Source organism: Diabrotica virgifera, chromosome 4 (genome assembly GCF_917563875.1).
Source record: "Diabrotica virgifera virgifera chromosome 4, PGI_DIABVI_V3a".
NCBI classification, from domain to species: domain Eukaryota; kingdom Metazoa; phylum Arthropoda; class Insecta; order Coleoptera; family Chrysomelidae; genus Diabrotica; species Diabrotica virgifera.
In genome coordinates this window covers 57,540,807-57,564,585 of record NC_065446.1, presented here as the reverse complement: position 1 = coordinate 57,564,585, position 23,779 = coordinate 57,540,807, and the positions used below count along the sequence as shown (strand labels likewise).

The 23,779-nt window shown below is 32.3% G+C and overlaps 1 protein-coding gene across 1 annotated transcript in view; it reads left to right on the top strand.

Moving 5' to 3' along the window:
• Positions 1-23,779, top strand: part of LOC126883030 (uncharacterized) — a 62,750-nt gene that overhangs the window by 20,848 nt on the left and 18,123 nt on the right. The window contains exon 3 of the mRNA XM_050648217.1: positions 3,924-4,118. Within this exon, the coding sequence (XP_050504174.1) occupies positions 3,924-4,118 (195 nt within the window). The remainder of the gene's footprint in view (positions 1-3,923; positions 4,119-23,779) is intronic.

Below are 23,779 nucleotides of genomic sequence, written 5' to 3'. Positions count from 1 at the left end.
TTAATTTAATTGTAAACTGTCAGTTGTTAAATATGACAAGAGAATTGACTGACAGCGACATCTCTGGATTGGAATGGTAACTAATTTGCTGTCTTGACCTTGACAATTTACGTGAAACGTCTATGAGTATGTATGGTTTGTGACTTATATAATAAACTATTTCTATAGTATTTTTACTACAAAAACGTTATTACGTAGGTCAAAATTTTTGACGTAAGAGAACTGCCAAAACATTAGAATGTGACTTTTCATTATTGCCGTGTTTATAATAAACATAGCAATAATGAAAAGTCACATTCTAATGTTTTGACAGTTCTCTTACGTCAAAAATTTTGACCTACGTAATAACGTTTTTGTAGTAAAAATACTATAGTTGTATTTTTACAATAAATAAGAATTTAGTAATAGTAGGCAACCAATTATTCAGCCACGTACTAGTGGTAAATAGCATTTAGGTATTTTGTAAATTATTATAATTATTTAAATCTCGAGTAGTTGATAATTAAATTTTTTAATGTTGTTCTGAAGCTATTTTCTTGTGGCATTTTTATAATCAAGTATATTCAAATGGGAAATAAGCCACAATTTTACCTAAAAATGATTTTATTAACGTTTCGACGCCCAAGTCGGGTGTCGTTGTATTAGTATTACATATTTAAAATTTGAAATATCAAGTCAGAATTTGGTATTAGTTTTGAGAGTAAACTAAATGTAAACCCAAATACTTACGATGTCGGGATAGTATCACGAGGTTTTTCCTGGTTTTCCCTCGTGATTTACTATGGAATCTCTAACGCGAGAATTTCAGTGCCACCGTTGCATTTGGTTGTCTTTTTAAAGAGAGATCACATGCTATGATTTTTTTGTGGCGGATATTCTTGAGTTGGGATTGATTTCATGTAATCGAATGAACTATCTTTTAGTAAAGTCGTCCCAGGAACGCAACTCATCAATATTGGCAATATCATTTTAAAGTCGTCTACTTTAAAATGTATAATACGTGTCTGAATTGCCGATATAAATGAGTCAGATTAAATAAATTATTAGAAGAATTTTTTACTAAGCAACAAACATTTTTGTTTATTTAGTATTATTTTGTATTTTGACAACGACACCCGACTTGGGCGTCGAAACGTTAATAAAATCATTGTTAGGTAAAATTGTGGCTTATTTCCCATTTGAATATACTTGATTATTAAATTTTTTACTAATTAAAATAAAAAAAGGTCGTAGAAAAAGTATAGTATTCTACTCGCATGTAATGGCTAATACTCACTCTGATGAATTACGACACTCGCCTACGGCTCGTGTCGCAAACTTCATCATCGTGAGTAATAGCCATCATTACATGCTCGTTGAATAATATACTATAACCGTACAAATTTATATTTTCGACTGACTCATAAAACCTAATTTATCTTTTTATGTATTTCGTGAAACGCTCCCAGAATCCCGTATGTTGAAAACCGAATTTTGAAACCGAATTTTCTCGGTGCCAGTAGAACCTGTCGTTCGAATCGACGGATGCCCCTAAAGTTCGATCAGGGGCGTAGCAAGGCTGGCGTAAAGATAACGAGCGATCCAAAATTATTGGAATCAAAGCTAGCCGTGCAAAAAATTACGTATGTCCTCTTTGAATCTGAATTTATATCATTGGTTTATCAATTAATTTTGATTAACATTATAAAACATAAAAAAACAGTCAAAACCTTTAACACAGAACTTTAATCAAAAACAAAAAGAATTAACAAAATTATAAGTAAAAATAATAAATAAAATCAAACAACCAACATCTCTACATAACCTAACTTTTCTTGAAGTTGACGTACACTGCAAAGTTAACGTAAACTGGTAAATATATCTGAATTAAGAATGGACGTGCACTGTATAGCTATCTCTGTCGTTCAGAGCGACCTATGGTGACAATAATTTTGGATCACACGTTATGTATACGTACGTATTATACGTATCCGTGTAAGCAACTGTTTCAGGTAATTTCCAGCTTCCAGTTACTGCCTAAATATTATCGTTTCTGCATTTACTTATTTAAATAAACGTTAATATGTAGGTTGACCAAAATAGTGGACCAAAACTTCAACATTTCCCTAGACAGGGGCGGCTTTACCTATTGTGCAGGGTGTGCGGTGCACACGGGCGCCGGGATGTTGGGGGCTCCAAGCGCCAAAGAGCGGGTCCTTTACTTTGTTTCAAATATGAACTTTTTTTTAATAATTATGAGGCGGAAGATGAATCAGTAACCGACGCGAAGATACATTTTAAAGTAAACTTTTACTATTACCTATTAGATACCGCAATTACTAGGTTTGACGAACGCTTCGAACTTTTAAAACAAAATGACACTTTTTCGTTCCTTCAAACATTAAAACACTGGAAGGATTTAGAGTTAGATACAAAAAGAGCATATATTGCTCTAATTTAGAAAATAAATTGTGTTATGTTGGCTCTTCAGACGTAGATAGGTTTAAGCTCTTTAATGAAATAGAATTATTACCCATCTTTATCGATGATTCTACTACACCTTTGGATATTTTAAATTATTCTTCTTTAAGAGCCATCTCCGCGACGGAAGTCGACAACCATCACAGCTATTCGGATTTTAGAGACGGCTGCTCTGAAAAGTTCATTTGCTGTATATCCGTACCATTGTCTCAAGTTGCGCCGCCACGATATTCTGCGTCTCCCTATGCTTAAATATTATACGTCTCCGTATTTTTCCTTGAATCTTTCCATCCAAGATATTCCAATTTTCTTGTTTTGATGGTATTTAAGATTTCCATTTCTTTATTCTATTTTCTCATAACCTCTTTGTTTGTGACGTGTTCTGTCCACGATATTTTCAGAATACTTTTGGTACACCCACAGCTCGAATGATTCTAGTTTTTCATTGATGCGGCATTCAAGGTCCAGCTTCATTTTAGATTACTTGTATACAAATAAATCACAAAGTTGTCCTTTTTTATTCATCTAACCAATTCCCTCCAAAAAGTACTACTTACTCGTGTACTCAAACCTGTGTATACCTCATAGATAAAAAACTTCATTTTTAATTAAATATTTTTAACAGATTTGGGTAGGTTGTTCTGACGCCGTGAATACCTATTGGCTCCCGACATAATTTAATATTGCACTATTTGAATCTGGATTTTTGTTTGCATTATAAGCACCTAATACCCTCTAATACTCTATGTACTATTAGTACAGGTATTATAGGTACCTATTCGACTATTCCAATTTGACTGCGCGTCAACCAGTCAAGGGCGCCAGGGCATCGACTGACACGGGCGCTACATGGGCTAGGGCCGCCTCTGAGTATCAACCTCAAAATTCGAATGAAATATTTGATGTATGTGATATAATTGTCTTATGCCTGTTGCACCAACAAATCGTTAGCTCCAGCTTTGCCCAGCCCAGCTTATAGATAGGGTCTCACTTACGTTGCACCATAATTTTCGATTCTTATCTAAGCACGTCTTAAGTGAGACGAAGTTTAAAATGCTCGATGCACATTTGCGTGTTTTCAAGCTGCGTGCCCGCTGCGAGCAAGCTGCGGGTCAGCAGTGCATGAGTTGAATTTATTTACTGCACTTTGACTGTACACTCGCGTGCACGCCGCGGGCCAGCTCAAGTGTGCAGTGAATAAATTCAACTCATGACTGCTGACCCGCCAGTGATCGCTTGCATCTTGCTCGCAGCGGGCACGCAGCTTGAAAACATGCAAATGTGCATCGATGCAATCCACGCGACAATCCATTGTGGCAAGCTAAAAATTAAACCAAGACTCAATGGTGCAACCCATATTTTTAGTAAGCTGAGCTTAAGACACGTCTTAAACTTAAGATACGTCTTAAACTTAAGATCTGTTGGTGCAACCAGGCATTAGTTATCTATTATTTTTATTTTAGGCACCTCCCACATATTAAACGCAACTCATGAAAATTCAGAGTTCACTACTTGGTTGGGTCATTCTTACAAATGTACTAAGGTTCAAACTTTGAATTTGACTGCAGCAGGTGGTAATGATACTGTTGCTTTATTGCATATTAATTATGTGCAGTTTCAACCCTTTTCTAATGTGACAGCACATACGTTTTATGATGGTAAGTAACTTAAAAATATTTTTCTAATAAACAATGTTATTTTTAAATATTTTGTGTTAACTACAAGTCGACAGAAATATCTGAAATCGCCAAGGTCAGACCAATCGAAAACTTTTACGAAACGTTGTCAGATCAATCGGCAGGGCCCCGCTATCATATGTGCAAAGTGTGCAATGCACACGGGCGCCAAAATCCAGGGTCAAAAATTGCAAAACAACAAAAAACAGAAATCACTTTCTCTCACTCATTCATTTTAGACAGCACGTTAGCTTAGTGCGTAATTCCCAAAAAATTGTTAAAATGATCCATTATTGAGGCATGCAAATAGAGAATAAAATAATTGAATTATTATCGTCTAAAGTAAGGAATAATATTTAAGAAATGGTTCGTAGTTCAAAATATTTTTCAATAATATTAGATTGTACACCAGACACTAGTCGTATTGAGAAAATTAGGCTTGTTCTGAGGTATGTTGTTCTTAACACCACTTCAAAAAAGGTTAAAATTAAGGAAAGCTGTATTGCGTTTAATCCAATACTGGAACTCTACAGAGGAAGGGATATATATTTGTGATAAATATTTGAAAAAATTAAATTTAGATATAAAAAATATTAGGGGACAAGGTTATGGCAATAGGGCAAACATGAAGGAAAAGCAAATTGCGCTTCAAAAACTCATTCTTGTCTTGATGCGAATCCTAGAGCCCATTTTGTACCTTGTGCGGCTCATACTTTGAACTTAACAAAAAATGACGCTTCTAAGATATCAGATGCTACAATTAGGTACAGTTTTTTAATCTTTTGCAAGAGTTATATAATTTTTTTTGTCACCCACAAAAAGGTGGGATGTTATGAGAAAAAATATTCCCGGGTTAAGTTTAAAGCCTCTAAGTAGGACAAGATGGTCCAGCAGAATTGATTCAAGAAAGCCACTTAAACTTTATTTAATTAAGTTTGCAAAAGTCTTCTAGAAGTAGCTGAAGATAATTTCTTTCACATTGATGCAAGACATACAGCGAGTTCCCTCTTAACATGTGTACAAAATTTTCAATTTATTTGTGGAATTATTATTTGGCATGACATTTTATTCCACATAAATATTGTCAGCAACTAAATGCAAAGTGCTACAATTAATATTAAAGTTTGCCAATCTAGCTAAAAAAATTAGTTGATCACTTCCAGCAATATAGATCTGACCAATCATTTCAAGAAATTCTTGTACAAGCCAAAGAACTAGGTTACAAGTCTCTCTTTCGAAATTGAAGAAGACTATCCACCGTTACCAACGGTCAGGGGGAAATTTAAACCAAAACTGTTTGATTATAAACACCGAGATGAGACCGCCCATTATCCAAAAACCGCCTTTAAAATTCGTTTTTTCTTAAAAATTATAGATCGAACTTTAAGATCTCTAAAAATCCGTTTTGACTAATGACAGGGGTATGATAATATTTTCGGATTTTTTGGCGACATATTCAAATTAAGTGACAGCGATCTTTTAAAATGTTCTGTTCTTGAAGAACGACTGACAGATCAGAATAATACGGATATAGACCCAATGATTTGTTGGCCAAATAATTATTTTGATATTGCCTGTATCTGTAGTTTCTGGCGAGTAATCTTTTTCAAAGTAAAAAATCATTAAAAATTATACTAAGATCGACAATGCTTCAAAAAAGATTTTCTGGGCTAGCAATATTAGAAATTGAACAAGAAATTTTTGATGGTATAAATTTTAGCGATGTAATTAATGAATTTGAAACAGCAAAGTCTCGAAAAATATCTCTATTACAATAGCTATTTTTTATTTTTCTATTGTATCTAGCTACAATTTTTGATTTTATAAAGAAGTTACCTAAATAGGTATTTTTTATCAGAATTATCTGCATATTTTTAAAACTATCTAAGCATAAGTAAAGAGTAGTACTTAATATACGTAGAGATTGGGCAATATTTCTGTTATTTGTTCCTGAAAAGATGTGATCTTTAGTTTTGGGTTATTTTCTAGTACAGTGGTCGCCAACCTGTCGATCGCGAGCTACCGGTAGCTCACGGAGGCAATTCTGGTAGCTCTCACAACGATTTTAATTTAAAAAATACAAACTGCAAAAATCAGAGAAGCTTCCGAAAATTCCACAAAAAAATCTAATTGTCATAATATTAAACATAAACAGCGGCAACGTTGCGGTGAGTGATCTGTCGCTGACGCCATCAAGCTAGAATCGGCTATTTATAGAACCGACCTGCCGGACCAGCGCGTTAGTGTTAGAGAACGATCTGGATTGCTTTGAACGGGATAAATACTCACGGCGCGGCGACGCAACACCCGAATGTACTCTTTCGAGAGGGTGGACATTCCCACAGGTCGGGTTAAATCAAATTGCTTGCTTGCTTGCATTGCGCTTAGTTTAAAACTGAACGCGTAACCAACATCCAGCGGTTGGGTTAGTAGAGAACAACAAAAATAATATTATGGCAAGCAGTTGTAAGAAGGTAAAGACATACCACTTTCATTCGGAATGGGAAGAACAATACTTTTTTACAGAAGTTAAAGATAAAAATGTGTGTTTGTTATGTAATACTTCGGTCTCCGTTGCTAAAAAAGGAAATATTGAGGGACATCATAAAACTGTACATTCTAATTTTGAAAAATCATTCCCACTACATTCTGCCGCCAGAAAGGAGAAACTGAAACAGTTAATTGAACAACAATCAATATTTTTAAGAACAGTCGACAAAAATAAGGCTGCAACTGAAGCATCGTACCGTGTGTCCCAGATAATTGCACAAAAAAAGAAACCTTATGAAGACAGGGAAATGATAAAACAGGCGTTTTTAGAAGCTGCTGATTCGTTATTTGCCAACTTTAGAAATAAAGACGAGATAGTTTCAGCTATAAAATCTATGCAACTTTCTGCTAATACAGTGATGAGACGTGTAGAAGTAATGAGCAATGATATTTTTTTACAGTTAAGAACTGACTTAGATAACTGTGTTTATTTTTCACTTCAACTGGATGAATCAGCAGATTTCGTTGACACTGCCCAGATGGCCGTGTTCGTCAGGATGGTTTTTAGTGATTTTACGATTAAAGAAGATCTTTTGAAGTTCATCCCACTGAAAGGACACACTACTGGACAGGAGTTGTTTTCTCATTTAAAAAATATTATTTCTTCCGAGAAAATTCCAATATCGAAAATGGTAGGCTTGACAACCGATGGCGCTCCAGCTATGGTGGGTTGTGATAAGGGTCTGGTGGCGTTTGTCGTAAAGATGAAACTTTTCCGCAATTTCTCTGTTACCACTGCATTATCCATCAGCAAGCATTATGTGGAAATTTTCTGAAACTAAACAACGTTATGAAACTGGTGGTAAAAATTGTGAACAAGATTAGAGCTCAAGCGTTACAAAGAAGATTATTCAGAACCTTGGCCGATGAAGTTGACTGTCAATACGGGGACCTACTTCTTCACTCTGAAGTCCGATGGTTAAGTAGAGGACGGGTGCTGAAACGTTTTAATGACGTCCTATCTGGCATAGTTCAATTTTTCAAACAACGCGATGAACCGACTCCGGAACTAGAAAATTCAATCTGGCTTAGAGATTTTGGTTTTCTCGTGGAATTACAGAGAAATTAAACGAACTTAATTTGCAGCTTCAGGGGAGAGACAAAGAACTAGCGGAAATGATTTCTGATATAAAAGCATTTATCAAAACGCTGGAGTTTTGTGAACAAAACCTAATTAACAGCGATTCCAAGCATTTTCCTATTCTTTCAGAAAAAATATCTCAAAATCCATTAGAACTCTATGACAACAAATATCATGTAGAAATAATTTCTACCCTGAAGAGTAACTTCAAAAATCGTTTTAAGGATTTCAATGAAATGGCTTTAGTAGCACAGTTTGTTGTTTCACCCTTTATGGAAATTGATATCAACAGTTTACAGCTTGTGTTATGCAGAACTTTGGCGAAGACATCGCTGCAACAGAAATTAAAGTCATTGAGTTTCAAAATGATTTAGCCTTAAAATCGTTAGTCTCAAGTACTCAATGTATCTGGCCTATTGTAAGTAAAGACAAATATTCAGTTCTATGCCGTGTTGCCTTGAAAGTGAAAGCATTATTCAGTTCAACCTATTTGTGTGAATATTCTTTTTCCAATATGAAGTTTATTAAGAACAAATATCGCAATCGACTTACAGATGAACATTTGGATAATTGTATTCGAATGGCTGCATCAAATTATACTGCAAACATTAAAAAAATTATCGATGAGTCTGAGTGTCAGCCTTCTCATTGAACGTGCTTTTTTATTTTTCAATGTTGTGTGTGTGTGTTTAGATTTATGACCTTGATTTGAACCAATTGGACAGCTCATTTTTTTTTTATTTTCATAGACACAATTTCCTAATTTTAACTGATATACATTATATTTTAATAATTACAAACATATATTACATACATTACATTAAAAATACATACTAATATTAAACACTATTACTAAATACTTATACTAAACCACTAATTGAAATTAATTTTTTTTTCAGCGCTAAGACCTAAACCCGATTCAACCTCGCGGAGGTTTAGGCCTTCTTTGTGATTTTTTTGCTTTTTTTTTGTTTTTTTTTTATTTTATTTTTTTATTGTTTTTTAATATTTATTTCTTTTTTTTGTTTTTTTATATATTTTTTTTTGAATTTTTTTTTATATATTTTTTTTTTGAATATCAATTTTCATATTTTTTAAGTGGTTATAAACAATTTTATACAAATTTATATTTCGTGTACATAAAATGGAATTTAAATTGGTGGGGAGAGTAACTCCTACTGTTTGTAGATTCTTATATAACTGTTGATTCAGCCTCTGGAAGTTTGCGCAATCGAAAATTACATGCTCTAATGTACCCAACTCCCCGCAAGTGCAGTTTTGAGAAGTGGCCAACCCTAGTTTATTTTTGTGAACTGGATATAAACCATGTTTGTTCCTTGCTCTATTTAAGGTTTTAATGAAGTGCCGATTTGTAATGTCGTTAAAGCACGGTTTTCTATAAATTTTTGGTTGGATATCATGAAATCGTATACCTTTAAGAGAGATATCATATTCCAGTTGCCATTGCTCCATTTGTTTTTCTTAAACCATGGTCGTAGATCAGTGACTGGCATTAATGGTTCTTCTATCGTTTCCCCTGTTGTAGTAGCATCCTTGGCAAGTCTATCCACTATTTCATTTCCGTTAATTCCATAATGAGCCTTAATCCAAACCAAAGAAATTTATTTACCTGTATTCGTAAGTAACTGGATTGTTTCTAAAATTTTTATAATTACTACTGATGAAGTGCTTGATAATTTAGTTTGTACTATTGTGTCTACCGAACTTTTGCTATCTGTTAATATAATAAACTTATTCTTGTGATGGATATTAATATACCTCAAAGCTTGAAGAATTGCGATGAGCTCAGCAGTATAACTAGACATTTGATTTGAGAGTTTAAATTTTTTGGACAGATTTTCATTTGAATGGTAAAAGGCGCATCCAGTAGACTCAGCGAAGTTGGATCCATATGTATAAATACAATCGGACTCCGGCCATCTTTTCAGAATTGTTTGCTCAACAAACGTATTTATGTTAAATTGATTAACATGTGGTTCAATATTAAGATAATAATAAGGAATTTGTAGTTCTAATAGGTTATAATCACAATTATAAAAGGGAAGGATGTCATTTCTGTAAACCTCGCTATTAAATTGGATTAATAGCTGATAACTGCTTATTACTTTGGGTTGAATTTTACGTCGCCAGAAGGAACTATCTATTTTTGAATTGAGGTTTTGTATTTTCTCAGATCTTTTCTGTGCTAGGAGTTTTGATATAAAAACTTCACACAAAAATTGCCGTCTAAGATGCAAAGGAGGCTCTGCTGCTTCGATTTCTAAAATATTTGTTGGTGTGCTTTGTATACACCCAAGACAAAGTCGTAAACACTTATTTTTTATTTTTTCCAATATCTCCAATTGAGTTAAATTCCATATAAAATACAACCATAGTCAATCACTGAACGTATTAGTGCTCTATAGAAGATTAGTGATATATTTGGATCGGCTCCCCACTTTGTGTGGCTAAAAGCTCTTAGTACATTTATTGCGTTTTCACATTTTTTTGACAAATGATGAATATGTTCTTTCCAAGAGAGCTTTTGATTTAAAATTATGCCAAGGTATTTAACAGATGTTTTATATGGGAATGTGAAAGGTCCTATATTAATTTGGTTTGGTGGTTGATAACGTCTTCTCGTAAATGAACACATGACTGATTTATCTTGAGAGATGCTGAATCCATTTCTTTGTGACCATTCGGCAATTCTTTCTGTGGCGTTTTCTAATGCATTGATTGAAGCTTCGATCGACTTCTTTTCCGTACAAATGCAAAAGTCGTCTGCGTACTGAAGTATTCTAGTTTCTTCGGTAATAGAACTAGTAACATCAGCAGTGTACAGAATAAACAATAATGGACTTAAAATACTTCCTTGAGGCAATCCAATTGATGTTGATTTGGGCGTACCTATCACTCCATTTATATTTAAATACACTTTTCTATCACGGTATAACTTCATTAAGTTCGCAATAACCCCTTCTGGAATTCCTATGGCGTATAATTTATCTGTCAATATGTCTAGATTAACTACATCATATGCTCCGTTAATGTCTAAAAATAGGCAGGAGATTGAGTTGTTACGAGTAAATGCTAATTGTACATCAGTAACAAATGATGTTGTAACTTCTTGAGTTGAACGTCCTCTTCGGAATGCATATTGGACTGCTGATAATAATTGGTTTTTCTCCAGCCAGTGTTCTAACCTGTTTTTAATAAGTCGTTCGTACGTTTTCATTATACAAGACCCCAATGCAATAGGTCTGTAGGAGTCTGCAGAATCTCTAGGTTTATTAGGCTTAAGAATAGGTACTATTAAATATTTTTTCCAATCGTCTGGTATGTTCGACTTGTTTGTATATATACTGTTATAAATGAATAATAAGCGCTGCTTAGTTATAACTGGAATCTCAGCAATCATTGGGTAATGGATGTTGTCTATTCCGGGAGACGTATTATTTCTTTTCTTACAAGCTTGTTGTAATTCGTTCATTGTGAAAGGTTTATTTAGCATGTGATCATTTGTATAATAATTTTTGAACTCTCTTGGTTTTTCGTTAACCCAATTCGGACAGATTTTACTATGAAAATATTCTGTCCAGTCTCCCCACTCTATTTGATGTCTATTTGCTTGTTTCCTGTTTTTGAATCTGTTAATTTAGCCCAAACATCTTTCATTGGAGTATTTTTGTTCAAACTTTCACAATATGATTTCCAACTAGCTCTTTTTGCTTCATTTGTAATTCTTTTAACGATCGCATCTTGATTTTGATACTTATTAAGATAATCTAATTTGGATTCTCTTTATATTTACTAAATAACTGCTTGCGTTTCGTTACTGCATCTTGGCAGTCATTATTCCACCATGGTTTGCATTTTTCCCAAGTATTTCGTTTATTTGCACTCTTTTTTGGTATAGCTACGGTAGCTGCTTCGTTCATATCTTCTAATAATTTGTCATAACTATCGTCAATAACATTCAATGATTTTTCATATAACAAAGTGCTAAATTTTCTCCAGTCTGCCTTGTTAATTTTCCATATTTTATGACTTTTTGTTGGTGGTGGCGTTCCTCTAAGTTGACATCTCATGAGTATTGGCAAATGGTTAGAGCCATGGGGATCTTGAAGTACCTCCCACTGAAATAATTGACTGATATTTTGAGAGCATATAGTAATATCAATAGCACTTTATCTTTGGCCTGGTCTAGTAACAAGGGTTGGTTCCCCTGTGTTTAAAAATACAAGATTTAATGAGTTTATTGCTTCTAACAGGTTTCTTCCTTCAAAATCTTCTAGATCTGATCCAAAAGCCGAATGATGCGAATTAAAATCCCCACCAATTATACATGGTTTTGGTATGCTATTAAAAAAATTAAGAAATTGTGTCAGTGTAACTCTACTCAAAGGTTTTATGTAAACTGAAACAAGATAAACTTCCTTAAATTGACCAATCCGAACACATACACACCTAGCCATAATCTTTTCCAATTGAGGTAAATCTATCTCAGAAAATCTAATTTCATCCTTAATTAAAATTGCTACACCAGCTTTTCCATCTTCTCTATCTAAACGTGAACAATTATAACCTACGAAATTATAATAAATATTTGGTTTAAACCAAGTCTCCGAAAGAAGACCTATATTGATTTTATATTCATGAAGTAAATACTCCAAATTACATTTATTTGAAACTGCCGATCGGCAGTTCCATTGTGTAATAGAAAACGTTTTGTTCATGTCTGCGAGCTTAATCCCTGTTTATTGAGTCTGTCCTTAATAATATTAACCATTTCAAACTGTTGAACATTTAAAATATTATCCCTATTTAAAGACTTTAATATATCCATAACTAATTCAAATACTAATGTTATCGTTTCTGTTTCTGACATTTCATTCGTTTTAATAATATTCTCTCAGTAAGATTCTTGACTTAAAATACCCCCTTGTAACCTAGCGATTTCAATTGGTTTAGTTATTTTGATTGCTTCATTAATACAAGGATCAGGTGTTTGAGGCCTGGCCCTTTTCGTTGGATTTCTAGAGATAGTGTATTTATGGGAATCTATGGGGCTAGACTGCGAAAAACCTGAAGAATATGGAAGAGCAGCTTGACTGGGAAGGAGTGGAAAAGCTTTTTGAGACGCTAATTCTATGGGAAATTGAGGATTTAATGTTTTATTTTCACTAGTAGTTGCATTTGCATATGTTCTATTGGGGATTAATTTAATTGCGTCATTGTATGTTAAATTTTTTTGAGACATAATATCTTTAATAGTTTTTTGCCTCAGATATTCAGGACACAGCTGAAAATTTGTAGTTAAATGATCTCCTTTACACTGAAGGCATTTATTGTTTGGTTTTCTATGCATTTGGAGGATAAATGTTCACCGTGACATTTGAAACATCTAGACTTACCACGACACTGTCCACCTACGTGTCCGTAACGATGGCAATTAAACACAAAATTATTTTCTGTACAAATAGTTCGACCGGAATTAATACCTTATTAATAACTACATACTTAGGTAAACTTTGTGCCCTAAAAGTCACAATAATCCTTTTAGTTGGAACATATACCGTAGTATTATTCTCAACAATTTTCCTTTTTAATCTTTTGACTTCTACTACTGTAAATTTACAGTGGTAGTCATAGGCTTTAATTTTATTTTTTAACTCCTCATCTGAAATGTCTTTATCAATATCCCTTAAAATACCCTGACGATGAATCATAAATTTAGGTACATAAGCCTCAAGTTTATTTTCAGTAAACCTTTTTGATTTATTTTGATCTACTAAAAAATTGGCCCATTTTGACTCTCCAAAAACTACTTTTACTCGATGTTTTCCTGCCAAATCAATTATTTTTATTTTATTATCCAGTTCCGGCCAATTTTTTAATATTATGTCACCAACCCTAATCTAATCGCATTTAAACGTAAATCACTTTTATTTTCAATGATTACTTCAAAAGGACCTGTGTCAGTTTGTAAATATTTATAGGCAGTTCTAATGTCATTTGTATTTAATTGGGACGAGTTTGACGAAATATGAAGTTGATTTTTACTTACGTTTGAGCTGCTATTGACATTTCTATTAATATTATCGATACCTGAAACCGCTGTTATTTCCATATTATTATTCTGTTCTTCTCTAAACTTGTAAAATTCGTCCTCTCCGGGATCGGGAGGGTCACCGTCACCGTGTCCGCTCATCAAGATTTAATCGCTTCGAACGCTAAAACTGACTTATATTTATATAAAACTTAAACTACAACTAAATTAACGAAACTAAAAAAGAAAATCTAACGGATTTAACTAATAAAAACTGCTAATAAATTTAAATTTTCGAGAGGAACTTTGAAATGCGTCTTTACACTTTGACAGTAGTTTGACGTTCTCTTTTTCAGTGTTTATGTTTATGATAGTGCGTTACTTTTTTGTTATTATTAACTATTTTTAAATCATACGTGATGTGCCGTTGTGGCTGGATAAAAGTTTGTGTTTATTTTTCAAACACCTTCGTTTGATATGTAGGAATGTAGCTATGAACAAGTACGTACTAGTAATATTAGTTATTTTGTTATTAGTTTATTATTAGTACCTATGTATTATGTATTACCAGTTAAATAGTAAAATAAATACATATAATGATAAATTAACTGTGGATTATTTCATTTACGTTGCGTTACGTGGCTTCCGTGTGGGTAGCTCGCTGTTTATTCCAAAATTAACAAAGTAGCTCAACACATTGAAGACGTTGGCGACCACTGTTCTAGTATTTTATAAACAACGTGTCTGTACCCCATAAGTCAATGATTTAAAATGGGTGTGAACAAGAATTTATTTTAAGTTATTTTTTTATGATTTCACTCTGTTTGTTTGATTTTGATATTTTAGTCTGACTTCTAAAGATCAGTTTTTGCTTTATTTCAAGCACCTACTTACCTATCTACCTTCAAAAAAATAAATACAAAAACATGATCCAAAATGCCTTGAGGGGCGTCAAAATCCTTTTTTGTACACAGGCGTCAGTAGTCCTTACGGGGGCCCTGTCAATCGGGTCAAATAAAAAATACATACACCGCTTAATTTACACCCTTTTATAACCTACCCCTATTTTTTAATAGCCATATTAGTAATTTAATAATTTTTAACCATGTTCGATAGCCAATAAATTATCGATAGACCAGACTTATCATTTGTTTTTAAGCGTCTACAATTTCCCGTGCCATTGGATTTTGCTATGACGATAAACAAATCGCAAGTTTTTTGGAAGTTTGCGGAATAAGCTTAGAGTGTCCATGTTTCGGACATGAAAAATTAATCGCACGTTGGTAAACCGCTATCGTTGTAAATTTACGCACCACATAAAAATATTGCTTATCAGAAAGAATTAAATTAATTCGTTTATAATACATAATATTTTTAGTATTTTTTTGATTTGCTGTTAATTTTTATTTATTGAAGTTTGACACATTCTATATTTCTACGGCGGTACAAAGTTTGCCGGGTCAGCTAGTACATACAGGGTAGCGATAAAATATGGAAACACAGTAGTTTCTCGGAAACCGTTGAAAGGATTTTTATAGATTTTGGTGGGTAAGGGTCTTCTAATGCGGCCGATATTATAGTGGTAACTACATCGTTGTCAGATCTTCCGTTTTTCTGAAAATCTAATAAACTTTCTTATTTTAAATGGAACACCCTGTATATTTTTTGCGTTTTGAAGTCCCTAAGAAATACTGATTATTTTTCATGTTATATCCCCTATATCTAAATGCCATAGTTTCGGAGGTATTACTACATTTATTAAAAAACCAATTTTATACAAATTATAAAAATCAATTTTTTCGGCCCGGGTAGACATAATTTTAGGTTCCTTGGATCATTGGGAACTAAAAAAGTCTGTAATTTTCCTCTAAAATTAATCGTTTCCGGGTTATAAACAATTTAAAACTGAAAAAAATCGAAAAATGACGATTTTGAGGGTTCAAAAACACAAGTAAAAAATATTATTTTTGAGACTACGACGTGCTAAATTCAAGTTCAAACATTGTTTTATCAGTTACCTATAAGTTATTTAGTCTTGTTTCATTTTAAAATATTGTTTTTAGTTGTTAATGCAACTCGATTGTCCGTCCTCTCATATGCATTTCATTAATAATTAAAAAAAAACAATGTTTTACAATAAAACATGCCAAAAATTCTTACAGGGAGCTGATAGGAGAAAGTTTGGGCTTGAATTTATGTACTTCGCAATTTCACAAATTATTTTTTTTTTCTTGTGTTATTAAACCTTGAAAATCGTTATTTTTCGATTTTTTTCAGTTTTAAATTGTTTATAACTCGGAAACGATTAACTTTACAGAAAAACGATAAAAGACCTTATTTGTTCCTAATGATCTAAAGAACCTAAAATAATGTCTACCCGGGCTAAAAAAAATTACTTTTATAATAATTGGTTTACAATTTTGTTTTTTAATAAATGTAGCAATAACTCCGAAATTATGGCATTTAGGTATAGGGAATATAACATGAAAAACATATAGGGTGTTATATATGAAATAGGAAAGTCCATTATATTTCCAGAAAAATGGAAGATTTGACAACCACTATAATATCGGCCTCATTAAAGTACACTTACCCACCAAAATCTGTAAACATCGTTCCAGCGGTTTCCGAGAAATTACCGTGTTTCTATACTTTATCGCTACCCTGTATAGATAAATGTATATGTTTATATATTTTATTTACAATAATTGTGATAAAAATTATTTTTTCTACAATCTAATTTTTCTTCCTGCCATCAACAACTGTTTTTGGTCTTTTAAAATTGAATGTAATTTTTGATTAATTAATATAAATAATAATTTCCATTAAAAATTTTTAAAGATAAGGCAATATAAATAAATTTCAAATCCAAATAGAATTACCACTATAAAAACATGCACCAAAAGTGATCTACTTCTTTCAAGTGATGTGGAAATGATAACAATAATAAAATTATACATTCACCGGTTCAGTCATAACCGTCGCAGATCTTTGCATAATTGAATCACTTATTTCGAAAAGGACATAAGTCCCGTTTTTTTTTCGTCGTTTATGATGATAATGGTTTCTTACAATGTAGACGCATGTGCTGTATGAAGACAGATATCAGTCCAGCTCAGTCCAGCTAATATTATAGACGTTAGAATGTGTTGAAATATTTTGATTTTTGCTTAGTATGGTGTATTCCACGAATATACATCTGTTTTGGATTATCGCGACAACGAATATTTTAGTGTGCAACATAAGAAGTACAAAAGTATTTTGTTCTAATAATTACTCCAATAAACAACAATATAATTTGCAATTTACTTTCGTTCTTCATATTTTGCACAGTAAAATATTCGTTGTCGCGATAATCCAAAAGAGACGTATATTCGTGGAATGGGGTATAGGAAAAAGGTTATCAGTCCGTGACTTATGTCTTTTTCAAAACGAACTGCCCACAACTAGTGCTGACGACAACAATAAAAATTAGTTGTTATTTATACGATTATTTTTTGATGATTTTAACTTCCAATTGTATAGTAAGATATTTGATCACGTGTTTAATTCTGTCCAATCAGATTAAAATTATACTGAGAATTATCTACTGTAGAAAATTACCGATATAATTTTTTTAAGTAGATTGTTTTTGTTTAATGGCAACCAGTTTCCTAGTTTTGACAACTGTCACATTTAAGAAAATATCCATAATATACGTATTAAAAAATAATCTTACGAATAAATAAGAAAATAATGCTTCATTTTTACTCAAATGTGTTGTCAAATTTGGCAACAAATTTTCGAAAAACTGTCGCATTATTTTCAATTTATTCTCACTCTCTTGTGATATTATACCCGAAAATTTTTTGCTTATTTAGAAATCCAATTAAATTTATACATTTGAGGTCATGTGAATAAAAATAACCAATTACAGCAACATTACACTGATAACAGATCCCATGAGCTGTTTTCACTTCGTTGCTACAGATACGCATGAATGTCAATTTTGAAGTTTCACATAAGTTAATAAGTATAAATTGAACATGTCAAAAGCAAAACATTTTCTTCCGAATAACCCTCGAACATTGATAAATCCTCAAAAACTTAATAACAGATTTCTCAAGCTTGCTGCTTATTGGAAACAGACCGACGCCGTAGGCGGAGTCTTCTGTTTCACAGCAACAAGCTTTTGAAATCTGTTATTAAATTTTTTCGTCAATTACACAGGTTTACAAAAAAAAGAATGTGTGTGTACTTTGTACGCACGTAAGAAGTTATGCTTCTATTATATGATTTCTTAAAAATAAATATACTTCAAACAGTTTGTTTAATTTTTTTTAAACACCAAACTAATTTTGTGCTTACCGCTTTCAAAAAAATAAAAAAAAGTATAGGATTGCTCCGGATTCGAACTCAAGACCTCTCGATCTCTAGCCGAATGCTATACCAAATACGCTACGAGGACTGTGTCTGTATCGGTTCGGACGTACCTAATGACAATTCACGGTAACAAACAGACAAGGTGAAGTATAATAAATATACAATAAAATGTTTTAATAATACTCATCTTACTCCCGAGGAAGACAAATCCAAAGACACAAAAATTATAATAAATATATTTACTAAAAACACTAATATATTCTTTTCACACCTTTTCTTGCGCTGATATATTTATACATAACTTGAAAGATTTAGCAACTAAACGCCATACTGTCTGTGTGCGCATGCGCGCAGTATTATGAAATTTTACTCTCAATCGCGACTAAAGAAGTATAACTTCAATAAATTGTGGACTATTGAACGAAACCATATGACTAGGGGGTTTAGGGTCGCTGATCACGAATCCGGGGTCCGTTGACCTCTCTCACCTCTCGCTCAAGGTCAAATCAAGATAAATCGACACAATCGCTCTGGAAAAACTATATTAGGGGGTTTTTGGGGTCGCTTAACACAAAACTGGGGTCTCTTAAGCTCTACCACGTCAGGTAAAGGTCATTTCAAGGTCAAATCAGGGCAAGTCTACAAAACATAAAAAATATTAAATAAAATAAATTTATCGTGGAAAAGCAAAATTACAGACGGGGTAAAGACCAATCGTACAAAATTGACTATTTTTAAGTGCCGTTCTTTCCAGTCCAGAGTCACATTAGTAAATAGGCTGGTGATGAAGAAAAAGTGGGTAAAATTGTCTATCAAAACTGAATCCCATATAAAAATATCTAACTTACAATATTTAATTATTGTTGTTTCTATGATTTTTTTGTGAAAACACGGAGATTTACGACAATTCATAAAAATTACTATTAACTTTTTTGTATCATAAACATTTTTTACAATCTCTCACATACAGGGTGAGTTTTTAGTGCGGGATCGGTCGATAATTCCATTATGGCATAGAATATCGAAAAAAGTTATTTAGAAAAAATGTAGGCAATTCTCTAGGCTTGGAAAATATGTACATTTCTACAGGGTGATCAATAACTGCGTGGTATATCAAATATATAATTTTTTAAATGGGACACCCTATATATTTTTTATATTTATATTCCTCTCATAATTCTTGTTTATACAATATAGGGTTTTGCATTACTCTACAGAGTATTTAACAAGTTATGACCATTTTTATTTCGAAATCCCTACGAGATTAACACCATGTATATACAGAAGTAATTCGTAAACAATAATTTGTTTCACATAATAAGATAAACAATATACTGTAGTTTTTAAGTTAAGTTTAATGGAAATCATTGACCAATATTTGTATACAAGGTGAACTACAACACCAAATTACGATTTTCTCAATTTTTTTAAATGGATCACCCTATATTTTATTTTTCAAAATTTTGTATTTGTGATACTCTTTCATTTTTATATAGCATTCCCTATACCTAAACTCATTACTTTCCGAGATATTTTAAGTTGTCTTCAAATTTCGGGAATACATTCATTTTTTCTAGTAGAAATAAGTTAGTATTGAGTGATAATTAAACAAAATTATTTTTATTCAATAAATAACTAACACAAAATATAAACCATAACAATATGCACAATATGCAGTGAATGTACCAATAAGTGTGATATTAAGAAATTATCATATTTCCCTAATATGTATACAAGAATCGTATAGTTCCTACAAAAAAAAATCTTTCTTGTATATAATAATATATCAAGATTATTTTTATTCAATAAATAACTCACATAGAACATAAATCAAAACAATATACAACTGATGTAACAGTTTTTAGATTGTTATATCAACAGTATTCTAAGCCAAGTAGTTTTTAGTAAAACTATAAATGTTATATGGGTGATTCGCCAAAATAGACGGCAATTTCGAGGTAGAGAAATTTAATTTAAAAAATGGTTTATAATTAGTTCATTTTTAAATATTTTTTATAAAATGAGCTATTCAACTTACCCATGATACCAGCAGAGATCATTTTTAAATATTGTCCGTAAAACGGAAATGTGAATTCGGAGTTGAAAGTGTCCACGGTGTTGACGTAATTCTCTGTTAATTGAAATTTATGATCGTCACAATTAAATAAAAATTGGTATGTAATAAAACTATACAAAACACTTCCATTTTGATATAAACTACTACAGAAAAACATGAAAAATAGGTAAAATATCAATTGCGTCGGAGTTGATTTAGACCGGCCTTCGTGTTGACAAAACTTTCCAATATGTAGCCGTGTCTTCTCCGTTAAACTTCAAAAATCTAATCTGCTTTTGAACACAATCTTGGCATTTCCTTTCTATATATTCTTCAGTCTTTTCTGCGCAACATAATGATTTGTTATCCGCTTCCACACATGAGCTCCATGTTTTCACATAATGTGCCTACATAGACAGATGTGTCTTTTATCAACATTAGAGAAGACTGCCCAAAATGGTATATTCTTACAGAAATAAGCATAGCTGCATAAAATATTACTTTCTTTCATACAATTTTATTTAACGATTTTGGGGGTTTTCGCCTTCATTTTTCCTTCGTACTCTAGTGTATACATACGAGCCATTTTCTATAAAAAGAAGGTAATATTACCAAACCGACCTAAACATCTTGAGAGCTTACCCAGTAACCCTTTTCCTATATCAGACTAAATTTAAATTGTATTTTTTTAGTTTAAGAACAACTACTCACATACTTTCAACAACTCCAAGGCACGTTCGTCAACTCCGAGGCACGACTGGGCTTCGGAGTTGATGGCTTCGGTGTTGATGATTTCATACATTTTTAATTCTACTTTCTACAAATTTTAAAAATATTTTTGCTTTATTCGTTTGGAGTCAAAAAACTTTATAGCGCATACTTAAAAGAAAAACATATTAAAAAAATTAGCAAAATTAAGTTTTTACGAAGTATTCGGTGTTGACTGTATAAAAGCATACGCTTAGCTTAAGACACCTTGATAAATTTTCTATCGCTTAACGATATCATGTTCGTCCACTTTCTTCCACAATTTGGGTTTGACTGAAGCGTTCCTCTCTTGTCAAGCTGCCTGCCATACAGTATAGTGCAGTTTGGCCTAAATTTTCATATATTTTCATGAAGCCTCGGTGTTGATGCACAAAAGTGGTTACAGTTTTTAGTAGTAGATTTTTATGGTTTGATTTTAAAAATGAAAGTTATTAATTTTATAGTTTTAAATTACATTGGGTTTTTAATTAATTATTGATAAAATAATCTGCACTTTTGTAACTTTTCAGTGTGTAATACTATAAAACAGATCAAAAAACAAGATGGGTTACAGCCTCGGAGTTGATATTTTGACATTAAAATTGCATAAAATGCTTGTAAAAATACTTTTTTTAAAATTAAGGTTAAGTGGCGTACATTCATCTATTGTATGACTTAACTTTGGCAACATAATTTGAAACACAATATGTAAAGGACTTAAGAAAAAAGCGAGTTACACAATATGCCGCTTATTTTGGCGAACCACCCATATGCACTTTTAAACTACAAAACAAAATTACGATTTTCTCAATTTTTTTAAATAGATCACCCTATATTTTATTTTTTAGGAATGTTGTATTTATGATACTCTTTCATTTTTTGTTCTGAAGCTATTTCCTTGTGGCATTTTTATGATTAATTATTTATATGGGAAATAAGCCACAATTAAAATGAAAAAAATAATTTTATTAACGTTTCGACGCCCAAATCGGGTGCCGTTGTCAAAATACAAAATATTACTAAAATAAACTAAAATGTGTTGGTGCTAAGCAAAAAAAAAAAATTTTTCTAATAATTTATTTAATCTCACTCATTTATATTGGCAATTCAGACATATATTATACATTTTAAAGTAGAAGACTTTAAAATGATATTGCCAATATTTATGACTTGCGTTCCTGGGACGACTTACTGAAAGATAGTTCATTCGATTACATGAAATTAACTCCAACTCAAGAATATCCGTCATAAAAAATTATAGCATGTGATATGTCTTTAAAAAGACAACCAAATGCAACGACAGTAAAATTCTCGCGTTAGAGACTTCATAGTAAAATTATTTTTTTCATTTTAATTGTGGCTTATTTCCCATATAAATAATTAATCTTTCATTTTTATATAGCATCTTCTATACCTAAACTTCTTAGTTTCTGAGATATTTTTAGTTTTCCTCATTTGCCGGAAATACATTCAGTTTTTAATAAGTAGAAATAACTTAACAAATAAGTATTGTGTAATAATATAACAAATATTTGCATTCAATGAATTTCAAACAAAACATATAAACCGTAACAATATTTAATGAAAGTACCAATTAATGTGATGTTAAGGATATAAGTCTAAAGTAAGTGTTAAAAATGTTCACGCTCAACGTCTATGCAATTTTGTAGCCGATATTCAAATGACCGAGCCACATTTCTTAACATTTTTGTAAATTAATATTATTAAAAGCTCCTCTTATTCTATTTTTCATATCATCATGCGTTGTTGGATGCTTATGGTATACAAGGTTTTTTATTAACCCGGTCTATATAGACATTTCCAATAACAAAAATTGCCGGAGAGCCTAATTTTGGTGGAGAGCTAGGGTATACCATAACAAATAAAGTTTAAAAAGTCCCCATCGATCCCATGTGTGCGTCAAAAGTTATTCGGGGTCAAAGGTCAAAATTTGAGATTTTTTGGATTTTTTTCGAAAACGGTAAGTTTTATCAAAAAAAACCTTAAACCAAAGTTGTAGATCTTAATATTCTCTGCAAAAATAGTCCTTACTATTTTTTTCCTAAGTGTTGCCATTCCTGAGATATCGCGATTCAAAGAGTCACATTATACATGATATGCACACGTTTCCACACCACCTGTGAGGTAGTGTACTCGGCGCGTTTTTTTTACCGTGGTTTCCCCTGTAGGCCTACTCCACTAACTGTTTTGACAATTTTAGGATAATTTAAGGAAACAATACCGGTCAAGTTCTAGATATTACCTTATTATTGATATTGATTATTGATATTGCTATTGATTATTAGGTTAACTATTGTTTTGATTTCTTTAGATATTTTAATCAGATTCATATTCTTGAAAGTCTTCTTCAACTCAAGTCTTCTTCGATTTCATCTTCTTCCTCTTCCTCTTCTGGATGTTCAAAAATTGTTCAAATGTGACAGTCATTGGTCTCTTCATTAAAATCACAGGAGTCTTCCTCTGTTGTACTAAACTGGACATATGAGCAACACTGACCTTGGCAGTTGGTACACACTAGAGAACACAGCAACCCGACTTTTTTACATCCACATTTGCCACTACAACCTTTTTTGCAATTGCAAAAAATAGTCTTAAGGAGTTTTTCTGGAGCAGGTTGGAGTAAGGTTTTAATCGGTTCCAGAGTATTATCTATTAATTTCCAACCCCAGTCTTCTGGATTCAGTTCATTGCCTAGCCATGTTTGAACTTGATAATATACTCGATACAAATGTTGAAAAGCAGATGCTGATGTTGGAGGAAGACATGATTGTTGT